The sequence below is a fragment of the Elaeis guineensis genome, chromosome 3 (assembly GCF_000442705.2).
Source record: "Elaeis guineensis isolate ETL-2024a chromosome 3, EG11, whole genome shotgun sequence".
Taxonomy (NCBI): domain Eukaryota; kingdom Viridiplantae; phylum Streptophyta; class Magnoliopsida; order Arecales; family Arecaceae; genus Elaeis; species Elaeis guineensis.
Genome location: NC_025995.2, coordinates 98,115,016 through 98,128,597, shown reverse-complemented (window position 1 = coordinate 98,128,597; position 13,582 = coordinate 98,115,016). Strand labels below are relative to the sequence as shown.

Below are 13,582 nucleotides of genomic sequence, written 5' to 3'. Positions count from 1 at the left end.
AAAGTCTCTAGAGACCTGGGTTTGAATTCGCCCTCGTCCCTCAAGTTGATCTTCCACCAGTTTTCCACCATTCTAATCCGGAAAAAGAAAAAGAGAAAGAAAAAGGAAAAAAACGTCCCTGCAACCTTCAAGATCCCATAATTGCCTCCAATAACAAGAAAATTGGGACCTTCTTGCTCAATTATCTTTTGAGGTCAAAATATTGCAGGACTCGAAAGTTTTCCTACAACTAGTATCAAGAGGCCTATGATTAAGATACTTCTAGAAAGAGGTGAGAGTATTAAAGAATAAGCAGAGAAGAAACAAGCCATCTCAGGCAGTTAGTAAGTTCACCTAGTTTGTCATTTCAAGAGAGTTGATTTGAGACCACAAGAAATAATATGAAGGGCCCATGCAGATTAAGTAGGCAGATCTAATTTCTACCATCTATCAACATGATCAATCATAATCTCAATCAGATAAAATGGGGATGTCTAAGAACAAATGTTGCTCTCCTTCGTGGAGAGCAATGGATGCACTTTCTATGCCCCTAATTCAAAGAAACAAAGTCCCATTTTTCCTAGTGAGCAGGTGGAGAAGATAACTTCACCTACAAGGGACCAACCAACATTGCCCATGCTAAGCAAGCCTTAATTATATGCACAGTGAGACTATATTTACATTTTTTTTGAGCCTTCAGTAGGCTTCTTGCTTATGAAGTCTGATTAGAATTGAGGCTGGTATTGGCTGTCAAAAGCATGACAAGCATAGCAACGAAAGAGTTGTCAAATGAGAAGGCCATTCAAGGGCAGCTTGATTTTGTATTGAATTTGGCTTGTTACATTAGTAAACGAGCTCAACTAAAGCTAGGTTTGGCTCACTTGAGCTCATCTCAATCCCACTCAAGTACCGCTGAAAAAAATTAGTGAATTATATATTATTTAGGTATCGTTTATTACAAGAATGCTTATCATTTGTTAAAACAATCATAATTCTATAAAATAGAATATGTTTGAATTATAAGGCTAATATATATATATATATAACCATGGAATTTAGCTTGAAGGACATGTATAAACCCCCTGAGGGACCTCAGGCTCTCAACAGATTCCTTCAATGAGATGTGAGCAGCTTTGAGTTTAGCTCAAAATTAAATCAGCTGGCTCAAGCTCAGCTTAATCTAAAAATGAGCTTTTGCCAGAACCAGGCCTACCTGCACTTCAGCTCTTTTTATCCTCCTAACAAGGAAAGGGAGCTATACCAAGTTCTAGGCCCTAATGTTAAAAAACACACTCAGTCTCATGAAACAAAATCCTTTGAAAGATTTATATTTTTCTGAGGAATATATATATATATATATATATATATATATATATATATATATATATATATATACACACACACGAGTGTATATTATTTAAGGATCTACGGAAGATATGGGCGGACCTGTCCGCAGCAACTACACTGACCAGATCAGCAGGTAAAGTGTGCTGCCAAAACCATAGAGTCTCATGAGTAGAGCCAAAAGAAACAAGCCAATCGGCTGCCTGATTAGCTTCCCTATAAACATGAACAGCATAGAGTCCTATATTTGAGGAGCACTATCAAAAGGCTTATGATATCCAATGGTATGGTGTGAAGTTCTCTACATAATTGGTGGCCACAAGTAGGAAATGTTTGATACGAGTTGCAACACAAGGGATATTCTTCAACCTGTGAAGATTAAGTATTCATGCGCTGGCTTGCACTGTAGGATGGTCTGATGGCTCTTCTTGTTCGATCGATCAACTCTTATTCATCATATTGTGTAACCTAAGCAGTATGTCAAGTCTGCAATATGATAGAACTATTGTGTGCGCGCTTCACGAATTCAACATATTGGGTTACCGCTGCAATATGATAGAAATATGGTCCGTACTGGAAATTAACAGCTTTTGTTTTGGCAATGATAATGTCAAGTCTGCGTTCTTTTTTACAAAAAGAAATTGTTGTTGTTCCAACCAAGGAAACAAGCATGCTTAAAGCAAACCAAGAAACTGTGGATCCCTAAACTGTGGAGATGAAAATAAGATGCTCCATTCTATGGAAGAAGGCAATAATGGCTCAATTCCCATGCCAAAACATCAAGAATATACTACAGCAAATATACTTTCCATAGAACGTAAATTATGCATCTCTACAGCAGTTCAAGTGATGCCTGGCAACTGCGAAAACAGAAGAGTCAGAATTCTATCACTTGCAAGCGCTTAAGAAATACATATCATTCATTGGCAACTTTAAGAGCATTTTTAAAGTTTAGGCTAGAGAAGAACAATGAATCCCCTGGAACTTTGAAAGACAACCGTTATTACTTCCTAGCATCTGGAATTGATTGAAGGATCAATTATAAGCAGTTCCAGAATGTTGCTATCAAAAACTTAAAGCTAACCTCCCAGAGAGCTTGTTTGGGGCAATTGCATTTTGCTATATTGAAATATCCAACAGTGAAGGATACAAAGGAAATCTCCTCCTCACTGAAACCCTCAAAACTCATTTTCACTTTATTATCAAATGAACAAGATGATGCGTCAGCATCCACTATACATGACTACCTCTGATATTGGATGCTGTCGCTCCAGCATAAAGATTTCTGTGAGCTATTCCAAATGGAGGAAAAATATTTGATATGGTGAGAAGAAACGAGCAGAGTGTAATCACCCACAAACTGAGAAGTTTGTAAAGCCTTCAACTTCTTCCACCAAGCCTCTCGTAGAACAAGATGTACCCATGGTCAGTGTTGCTCGAGTACTCCTGCGTGGACCCAAAGAAAGTCTGTATCATGGACTCATCAATCATCTCCACATTTTCATCATCGAAGAACAGCCAATGGTTATGACTTTTGACCAGACTAACATAGTGACCATGGTTGGGCCCACTCCCAACATGCACCACAACTGCAAAGAGAGAATACTCGCAGTCTGCGTTGTCAATGGTGTTGCTAAGCTTCAGCTCCAAAGGAAACACAACACGATACGATAGCTTCTTGTACCGGCCAAGCTGCTCAATGTACTTGAAGCGCTTGAGATGGATCACTAGGATGTTTGGTGGCTTCTTTATCTTCATCCTCTTCTGGGCTTCTTGCAAGCTGCATGGAAGAATAAACAGTGTTTAAGTTCAATGGGTACCACATGTCATATCTGAGAAAAGTAGCTGGTAAGAAAAATGCATGAAAAAAAGGATTAGTATTAAAATTGGAAGTAGTATCTAATGAAGTGAACAATATAGGAAATATGAAATGAACGACAGTTTCAAATCTAATATACCATCATTCACCTTTTTAAAGAATTCACATATTTTCGCCAATAGAACATAGTTGCAAACTTGCAATTAAACAATTTGGCAGTTCCACAAAAATATAGCAAATTCGGTGAGCATGTGCGTGCGTATGCACACCCCCACAAAATGCATATCTCCATGCATCCACATATGTATGTGCTCATCATACATATACAAGCATTTTCTATTCTCATATAAAATTCAAGCTAAGGTTACTCTGTAGATGATAAGTCAAACAATTAAAGCATCAGGAGGAAATTTGACATTCAAACTAAATCAACAATTTCTCATGACTAAATTGACCTGGATAAATATAAAAATAATGTAAAAAAAAAAAAGTGATGGAAGATGCAAAAACAGGTACCTGCAGCATTTGTCACAGAAGAACTTATCCTCAGCATTTAAAGTCTCTGTTGAGCTGAAATTTTTGAGACAGCTTGTGATCGAACTATTTTGCTCAATGTCAAGGCTTAGGTCGAAAAAAGTTTCATCCCTCGCAGTGACAGTTTCACACCGTAAGCATCTTGTTTCATTGGTCAGTATGCCCTATACATTTGAAAGCAAATGGTCATAAAAAAGAAATAGCTGCATGAATTACATCAAAGCAAACATGACAGAGCATCAGAACACCATGACTCAGGAACTAGGCTGAGTTGCTTGATTCACCTGAAAACATTTGTGCACCCATGTAGAAACTGGCTCTTTTCGAACACCATTGCCTTGAGGATGGCTAGGCCCATTTGCAATCTTTTCTGATGATGATGAGATTTCAGGGGAAGTTTTTGCAGCATTCTCTTTCTCCAGAATATCAACAAGCTCATTCAGCAAGAAATTTAAAAATTCATGGGCATCCTACAAAAAGAGGAGACCATTATGACATTAACTGAGCAACTCTAAATATATAACACAGCAAGCAATAGGAGGCACCATAATGAGCCATAGTATTCTAGCATCAAACTCAGAATAAGCAAATGCTGAAGGTATGTCATTCCATTAGGAAGGTATTTTTAGAAGTCCTCAATAGATTGCATCTTTCAATATACTTTGAAAAGCAAGAAAATGGACAAATTGCTGAAAAAAAGACTCAAAGTATGAATGTCAGATGGTCAAAACAATCATAAGACTTATTAGTTGGGTTGGCTAAAATAAAACACAGGGATCCCTCTATGCCGCTTTAGACTGGAGACTGATGAGTTATCTAGTGGAACAACGATAATTATGACAATTTACTACATGCAGGCATTTAAGATGCTATATTGAGGCTCCTATAAACTTTGACAGTATAAAGTAAGGAAAAATAAACCCTCATGGCTAAGCATTTGTGTGATGTTGAGTATGAATCAGGAACCATCATATTATGATCCTTCTAAGATATTCCGCTTAGCAATCAATATGAAATAGACATAGGTAACAATATTATCATTCGTAGAAGAAAACAAATTTTGATCACCATGGGCCATCCTGCCTTGTCAGAATATTCCGAAGACTGCTACCATGTCCATGTCCTTTTGTTTTCAAACTGGATTACCTGGTGCATATAGCTGCGGAAAAGCTCATTTTGTTTCTTCACTCTCTGCACAAAACGCTTTGGAGCAATCACACCAGTTTTCTTCTTCTGGGAGCTAATCTGCACAGAGTAGCAGACATATATTAATCACAGCAATACCTTCCACCTGGCTACACATGTCATAACAATTTCCTGGTAAACTAGAAAACATCAACTGTGCAGTAGAGATATCAAAATCATGCATCAGAAACTAAAAATTCTCATAACAATCTAAATGACAAGTTCAATTTATTGGATCGCCACTTTAACATGATAACAAACAATTGAAAATTTTAACTGTGCAACTTATATAACCTATTTGTGCAGATAAGGGAGATTGCAATGAGATTTTTTTTTTTTTGTTCGTGTGTATCCATAACCAACAAAAGCAGAGAAAAGGTAACAGGAATGCATTAGAGGATAATTCAATTTAAAAATACATGACTATTCTATAAATTAGCAGGAAGCAACATCTATAATGCACTTCTCATAGTGAAGTAGTCAATTTCCTATTTTCATCTCATGATCCACAAGAAAAAAAAATATTATGCACCAGCAACAGCACCTCAGTTCAGCTATTGTTTGATCATCTTTGACAACAGACTGCCTGATTAGAATCATGTTTGATGAGTTGAAATTTCATAGTACAAACAATGCCACAGCAAAATATTGGCCAAACCATAATATGAATGTATTAGGGAAACACACCGATATTAGACTTTTATACTGTGGTTACATTAGCTCCCTTACTTTTATGCAAAGAAAAATCATTTTCCAATTATTAAAGTATCTATAAATAAGAAATTCATAAATTAAATTGCAAGCATGTCTGAAAGGGCATCTTCAAACAGAGTCTGATGCTGCCACACACGTAGTCCAGGACAAAGTACTGCAGAGCCTATTTAAACAAAGGCCCAACACTTACTGCATTAGTTGTTGAAACGGCAGAGTAAAACAATCAAGAATCCACTAATTTATAACTCAACGATCCTAAATGAAGGGTTAATTCATTTCTAGTATCAAACCAGCGAAATTAAGACTTCTTGACATGGGGCAGATAAATCCTGGATGGAGGAATCACTAGAAAACATGGAATAAACCTATGGAACAATTACCTGAGTGAATAGATCAGCCAAACATGTCAAAAGATTGTCTTCTGCTTCTCCCCCAGTTTTGTTATTTGCATAATACTCCAGTAATTGTTCTCGGAAAGGGAGACAAAAATAAAGAGCCTGCATGAAAAAAAAAAATACTGCCTCTGTAGTATACAGCCAATTGATTATCAAATTAGAAACAAAATAAAGCTATATCACCTAAAGATCAATATAAAAGATTTGATGTGTAAGTTCTATTACAATTTCATACTTCACTCATTTCAATTACTCAAGCGAATACCTCAAGTTCTTTCTTCAACTCATGGATACGACCCTTGAAAGTTGCTGATTTCAGAGAAGGATATGCAAAGTTGAGATGGGATGTGGTTTGTGGATTTAGTTACGGTTATAACTGTGTTATGACTTCCTATATTGCTTCAGGAACCACATGGAACAATTAAAATAATTTTGAAGAATAATATTTTAAAGAAAGCAAGTTCAAATTTGTCATCAATGATCACCCTTTCTCAATGTCTAGGATGTTAGCTCCTCTGCCTTTTCCTTTACCATGTTATGACTCACAAGTTTTTCCTAAAATATCCTCATGAACGGAAGTAATTCCATGCACCAAGACCAACCATCTAAGCCCAGAAAAGCTAATAGACATTACAGAACATGGCACACATGCTATGTGAATGACCAAATCTACAAGGATTGGGCACCTTAATTCAGGACTCAACACATAGATGGGCACGCCTTGGGCAAAATCACAGAGACTACCACACTAACTTCCACTATATTCAATTAAGTATACAAGAAAATAAATAAACAAATAGACAAGAAAAATTCTTAATAACTAGAGCAATGCAAGAAACATGGAGAGGAACATCCACTATATTCAACTAAGTATACAAGAAAATAAATAACAAAAAGACAAGACAAATTCTTAATAACTAGAGCAATGCAAGAAAGGTGGAGAGGAGCATCTGGGCTGTTGTGTAACTGCAGGACACATATCTCTAAGATAGAAGAAAATTAAATCAGAAAGCAACAATGCCCAGAAAACTGCAGCGATCACAACATTAAGCAAATAAAGAGGATCCATGCTCCTAAGCTCAGTCTCATGGGTGACAAAGTTGAGGTAGCTTCATGGCAAAACAAGAAAGAATAACAGTATCTGTATGTGCTATGAAAAGTTAAGAGGACCTGACAGTGAACAGGGCTCACATATGTGTTAGAGGTCAGGAAAAAAACTACTAGAGAGTAGTTCTAATGCAGGTTCATTTGAAATTATGAAAAAGGACTTGAACAAGCTTGCAGAGACATTGTCACAGACCTAAAAAGAAATGTGTGGCAAGATTCATGGAATTGAATAGAAATAGTTGGCATAAGGCTTATAACAGTTACAATTATATCTTGTGGTACAATCATTTATGTAGATTTACTATGCCTTACTCAAATATGAGGTATTGATACATTGAGAATCTGAATATAAATGTGTAGCAAAAATTTTCCACTAAATTATTCACCAGCTACTCTTTGATATCAACTTTGAGCATTTCATCATTAGGAAATTGCCAGTGCATCTACATAAAACTTGAGGATCTATGTCATGTATCAATATATCAATATCAGCAAGAAGTGTTATTGCTAATGAAGGCACTAACCATGGGTGCAAGAACAAAAAGAATATTGTTTCCACCTTCACTTTGGTGAGATCAGACACTTGTGCTGCGCCTGAAAGCCATAATGCGGTAGGCAAATGCATTGGAGGAGCAGTTTTGGCTATTTCACATCGATATAAAGCTTCCATATGCAAAGGCATGGCTAACATGTGTCTTAAGGGCATAAATCCGAGCCAAAAACATAACGAGCAGACAAGTTACATGCAGCGCTAAGAAACAGGGGAATGCAATGTTGATGTTGAGAAACAAATTACCAAAAAAAAAAAGAAAAGAGGATAAAGGCAATCATTTTCAGTATCATCACAAAGATCACAATCAAAACACAAGCTCCTAGCAAGCACAGTGAAGAAAACCTCGTCATCCCTAACTCAACATAAGCAATTAAAATCAAATCCACAAACATCAACAAGCCCAATAGAGAAAAATATACCAAACCTCTACTTTATTTCCTCCCACAACATTTTGACTCCAATTTCGGCACTTTCTAAAGCAATTTCATCTAACGCAACCACGTGTAAAGAATCCAGAGAGCAGAAAAATCGGGGGAAAATAGGAATTTTTGATCAGGGTCTGGATGTCGGATGACAGGGAGAGAGCGAGACCAACCTGCAGGACGCTGTTGCAATAGCAAGTGTTGCCGAAGTTCTCGAGGCCAAAGTAGCGCTCTCCTTCGGGAAACTGGTCTCCCAGAGCCTTCTCGAGCTTGGAGCCCGCGGCTCCCATCACCATCCAAGCCCTCCTCACCGCCGCCAAAAGCTCCACCCCCGGCGCCCGATCTCGATCGAAACCCTAACCCTAGACGTCTTCCCTCTCTCTCCCTCTCTCAGCAGCTCCCACTCCGTCGACGAAGACAAATGAGCAAGGATTGGTCGGCGATTCTTAGGGTTTCACGGTATATCCTTCTCATCTGTTGCTACTGGCCATCGAGGAAAGAAACGAGAGAGACCTACCCAGTCCAACAGTATATATATATATATATATGGAAAATGGACAGGGGTTGCATCAATCTCTCGAACGAAGGATTTACCTTCCTTCTAAGAACCCACCGTTGGATCACCAATCATACAAATGTCAAAGCGATCCGAACGTGTCATTCATTAGCTGCACAGATATCAAAGTGACCAGTGAATGATCCAACGGTGGTTTCGCTCAAGTGAAGGTGAATCCTTCTTTCTCGCAAAAAATACAACCCGGATCCATGGAAGATAATAACGAGGAGAAACGGGGACGAGAAATCACTGAAACCCCACGTGTCGATGAGTGGCCGAGGGTTTGGCTGGACGCGGTATCGGAAATCTTGGGCTTACCGAAGGTGTAGCAATCCGATCATTTGATTTCGGAACGTAAGGGCAGGTGGAATAGGAATAATTAATATTTTTAATGAAAGATGTGGAACGGGAACAGTTAGTTATTCGGCAGAAATGGTTATTCCACTTGCTGCTTTGGCTAAAATAGCTGGATTAACTCGGAGCTAAGGACGCTTTTTTGTGTCCATGCATTGCTTTGTGCCGGTACTGAATGCCCATCGATAAGATATGACAGATATCCTGCCAATGCATGCTAACATATTCCAATATATCAGTTGATATATTTGATATTTTCTAATAACCATGTTATGGATTTAAATTAAATTCTTGATTGTTAAATTTTTAAATAATTTTTAAAATATGTTAATCAGAGATTGCAAGGGGAACTTTCCTGACTCACGCGAATTTAGATGTGATACACTAGTCCTCCCGTATCTCAAAGTTCATCGTGGAAAGCAGGAAACAGAGCCAGAAACCTCAGGAGATCTATCCTTTCTAAATTTTTCCGCTTCACATTTCGTCCTAGTTTATCTCACCGTTGCCTGCTTTGCATGAGGAACGGCAAGACACGGTACTAATTTTGGATCTCGTCTAGATTTGCACAACAGGCATTGAAGTTTCTACCGTACTCACAAAGGGTGGCGACGTAAACCACTGGTGCAGACCGTACTCCCTGGGGGATCCAACCAGATCGCGTCGGATGGGATTTTTTTAAAGCGAAATTATTTGTACACCACTCGTGGCGTAACAAATTCGACTTAAAGCACATCGTATCAATCGATTGGATCAAATAATCATCATTTTTTTTATATTTAATATTTATTTTTTATTTAAAATTTTAAATAATAAAAATAATATTTTTTAAAAAATTTATAATATTCTGTATCAATATTACGATATTTTATATTAAAATTATAATTTTTTATTTAGATATCAAAATTTTGATAGAATTATTTTTGTTATTTAAAATTTTAAATAAAAAAATTATAAATATTAAATATTTGTTAGAAAGTGATAGTTTTGTAGTACAATCAGAAGAAACGGTGCACTTCATATCAAATTTTTTACATCGTGGGCGGTGTACAAAGAATTTCTTTTTTTCAAAATATGGTGAACAAATTTGTGGGCTCTGGGTCTAGATTAGACTATTTTTTTTTTTCTCCGAGGTTAGATGTAAGTCCAACTCAAAAGTTTAGATGAGCTTGACTCAAATAAATCCACCTGTGCAACGATTATGGTGCTATCCACTTTTCACTGTTGCGATGTTGTCTGGTGCCCACCGCCGTTGCATCCCCACCATCCTATCATTATATCCCATCATCCACCACCACCTCACCATCCGCCTCAAAAGAGAAAGAGAGGACAGAGAGGAGGGATCGGAGGATCACACGTCCTCCCTCTCTCTATCTCTCATACTATATAAGCACTAGAAATATTTTATGCACTATCGGCGGTATAAAAAATTAAATATAAAATATATCATTTTATATGATTAATTCATATAGCGATAATTTTTCAATACGTATTTAATGTCTAGAATTCTATTTTTTCGTTTAAAAATTTTACATAACGAAAATATTTCTACATTTTGAAAAAAATTATGACACCTTATGGTACATTATGACTTTCTACACATATAATTTTATAATATAACTGCATGTAGGATGTGATAATATAGATCAGGATGTCATAATATAGAAGAGACATTTTTGTTCAACCACTTTCCGACACGCATTTAATATCAGCGTTATATTTTTTTTCGTTTAAAAATTTTAAATGACGAAATACTTTTGCTCTTTAGAAAAAATTATGACATTCTATGGCATATTATGACTTCTTATATGCAGAATATCATAATATAAACATAAGATGTCATAATTTTTTTCAAAAAATAAAAATATTTTCGTTATTTAAAATTTTAAAATAAATAAAATAAAATAATAAATATTAAATATATATTAAAAAATAATAATTATATGAACTAATCATATAAAATATTATACTTCACGTTGAATTTTCTACACCGTCTGTGGTGCACACAAAATTTTCCGCAACTGAACCCCACAACGTGATCTGAATCTGACCCCATCAAATTGGTCTCGGGCTAGTTCCGGCCCAGTTCCAACTCTACCTGCAAGTTAACAGGATATAGGACGACCAGCGGATCTTATCCAGATTTGTCATCAAAATTTCTATTGTGATGACAAGATGTGGCAACCTAAATTTTTCCAGTTATTAATGCATACTAGAATCTCAGCTAACATGGTAAATTCAACTTTAATAATTACTTGACGACATCGACCCTCTAAAACCTGTCTTGAGTAGAAATCTATTTTGATGTTTGGCCGTTTAGGTCATGGGTTGGTTAGACTGCACGTAGATGGCAGAGAAACCCATCAAATAATAAATATTTAAAAATAACGAAATGTTCCAAAAAATTAAAGATATGAATATACTTAGAAGGTTTTATAACAGTAATGTCGATATGTATAATAGAGACAGAATGTTACTTTTCATGTTTGTAAAAAATAAAACAAAATAGGAAAGATAAGTATTACTGTCTCTTACAAACAGTTCAATTCAATGGAAGGGGAATAATACGAGGGACGTTGAGTTTGCACAGGTCAAAAACAAATCTACGACCAAGATGAAATGATTGGACCACCAGGAGTAATAAAGATTGATTTAACCGTAGGTTTCCAAGCATTATTCAAAAAGTACCTGTATAATAATAATAAAATAATATAAGATATTAGGGGTGGCATCTCCCGTTGATACATAAAATTATAAGATAATCTTCTGCAACATCACATATAAAATTTTATTTTTTATATTTTTAAATAAAAAATATAAATATAAATAATATGATAAAAATAAAAAAATATTTTAAATCTATCTATTTATATAATAATAATAAAATAATACACGGATATTAGGAATGGTATTTCGTATTGACGTATAAGATTATAGGATAATCTCCCACAATACCATATATCAAATTTTATTTTTTTATATATTTTTTAAATAAAAATAAAAATATAAATAATATGATAAAAAATTAAAAATATTTTAAATTATTATCTATCTATCTGTATAATAATAATAAAATAATATATAGATATTTACCATATGTAATAATCTTCACTAATTTAAAAGGTCATCTTTGAAAAGAAAAACTCTCAAAGGTCCTTTTAGACGGTGTTAACCGAAATTAGAATGGGAATGAAAATCGGAATGACTTGAAATCGAAATCTGGATCAGCAAATCAGTATTATTTATTTTATAAAAAAATAATTAAAAAATATCCATCAATATGTCAATATCATATCCATCCATACTTCAAAAAATTTATTCCTTTGTATCAATTGAGACGTTAAACGATCAAACTTTTATATAGATTAATACATCAGTGACGGCCAAATACCTCTTGCAAAATTGAGATCTTGCCCAAGGTGAAAACCAAGGCTCGGTTCTGACGGGAAAAACGCATTCCCTTATTCTCGTTGTGAACCCGTTTGGCAGGATAAATACTTATTCCAATAAGCCAATCCTTATTCCCGATCAGGAATAGTTTTTTTTTTGGTTTCCTATATTAATAGAGGCTCCGCCGCCTTCCGGTTCCTAGGGAGAGAGAGAGCGGGCGAGCGATCGATAGAGGGGGAGAAAGCGAGAGAGAACGAAGAGATGAGGCTTTTGACTCACAACATGCTATCGTGCAACATAAAGGGGGTGAGCAACGGATTCCCCCTTCGACTGGAGGCGGAGAAGTGGGTGGAGAAGGAGGTGGAGCTCAACGCCGACTTCCTCCGCGGCATCTTCCCCAAGATCGAGTGGAAGGCCCTCGCCGGCGCCGCCCGTGCCATCGGCTACGACCAGCTTCCCGACGAGGCCGATGCCTCCATGCTCGACTCCGACGATTTCCTCCGCCGCTTCCACCACGCGCTGCTCGAGCTCCATGTCGAGGAGGGCGCCCTAGTCTGCCCCGAGACCGGCCGCCGCTTCCCCATCAACAAGGGCATCCCCAACATGCTCCTCCACGAGGACGAGGTCTGATGATAATCTTGCGCCGCTGGATTAGGGTTAGGGTTTTAGATTGCTATCTTGTGAGAGGGAAATTGGGTTGAAGTTCTGATTTTTGGGTCATATCGCTATGCAACGAATCTTTGGTGAAACGTATTAAAAGTTTAAAGGAAATCAAATCTGGTTTTGTTGTCCAAATTTGATTGGGTGTAATACATATCTTTGACATCTTATGCTATGTATCTTTAATTTCTTGGAGAGTGTGGTGGTCTATTAACAAAAGGAGGAGAAGAGAAAACCCTAGCAGAAAAACCCTGCATTATTATTATTATATTTTCTTTGTTGGCTGCTTTACATAAAACCACAGGCATCAGCCACCAAAATATCTTGGAGACATCCAGGAACAGGAGGAGCTCCCACAGGACAATGACACTATGGTTGGTCACAGGAGTAGCAGCCCAGTGGAGTCGGAAACATCGTTGGCCTTCCTGTAAACATATTTAGCTACAAATGAGACGATACTCGAGGTAAGCCTCTATATATCCACCAACAAGATGTGTTTAATTCCCAACAGATTTGCATAGTTTTAGAATCCCACATAGTTCAGTCTCTCCAGGCAGCTCTTAATTCAAGAAA

At 36.7% G+C, this 13,582-nt stretch overlaps 2 protein-coding genes across 2 annotated transcripts; one reads left to right on the top strand and one right to left on the bottom strand.

The window, feature by feature from the left end:
- Positions 1-2,396: 2,396 nt before the first annotated feature.
- On the bottom strand, positions 2,397-8,567 carry LOC105041609 (ubiquitin carboxyl-terminal hydrolase 4). Its single transcript, XM_010918567.4, has 6 exons — positions 8,226-8,567; positions 5,956-6,072; positions 4,823-4,921; positions 3,961-4,146; positions 3,659-3,840; positions 2,397-3,103 (listed from the first exon to the last, which is right to left on the bottom strand). Exons 1-6 carry the CDS (start codon positions 8,346-8,348, stop codon positions 2,704-2,706), a joined length of 1,107 nt encoding a protein of 368 aa, XP_010916869.1. The 5' UTR covers positions 8,349-8,567; the 3' UTR covers positions 2,397-2,703.
- A 3,937-nt stretch (positions 8,568-12,504) lies between these two features.
- LOC105041611 (multifunctional methyltransferase subunit TRM112 homolog A) lies at positions 12,505-13,204 on the top strand. The gene has a single exon (XM_010918568.4). The coding sequence runs from the start codon at positions 12,611-12,613 to the stop codon at positions 12,977-12,979; it is 369 nt and encodes a 122-aa protein (XP_010916870.1). The 5' UTR covers positions 12,505-12,610; the 3' UTR covers positions 12,980-13,204.
- The last annotated feature ends 378 nt before the right edge of the window (positions 13,205-13,582 follow it).

What these genes read in the sequence shown, in the direction of transcription:
- LOC105041611 (XM_010918568.4), top strand. Translation starts at nt 12,611, where the DNA reads ATGAGGCTTTTGACTCACAACATGCTATCGTGCAACATAAAGGGGGTG.
- LOC105041609 (XM_010918567.4), bottom strand. Translation starts at nt 8,348, where the DNA reads ATGGTGATGGGAGCCGCGGGCTCCAAGCTCGAGAAGGCTCTGGGAGAC. An exon ending in ATTGCAACAGCGTCCTGCAG is followed by an intron (nt 6,073 to 8,225) that starts GTTGGTCTCGCT and finishes TTTTTCATGCAG; the next exon opens with GCTCTTTATTTTTGTCTCCC. An exon ending in TCCGCAGCTATATGCACCAG is followed by an intron (nt 4,147 to 4,822) that starts GTAATCCAGTTT and finishes CTCTTTTTGTAG; the next exon opens with GATGCCCATGAATTTTTAAA.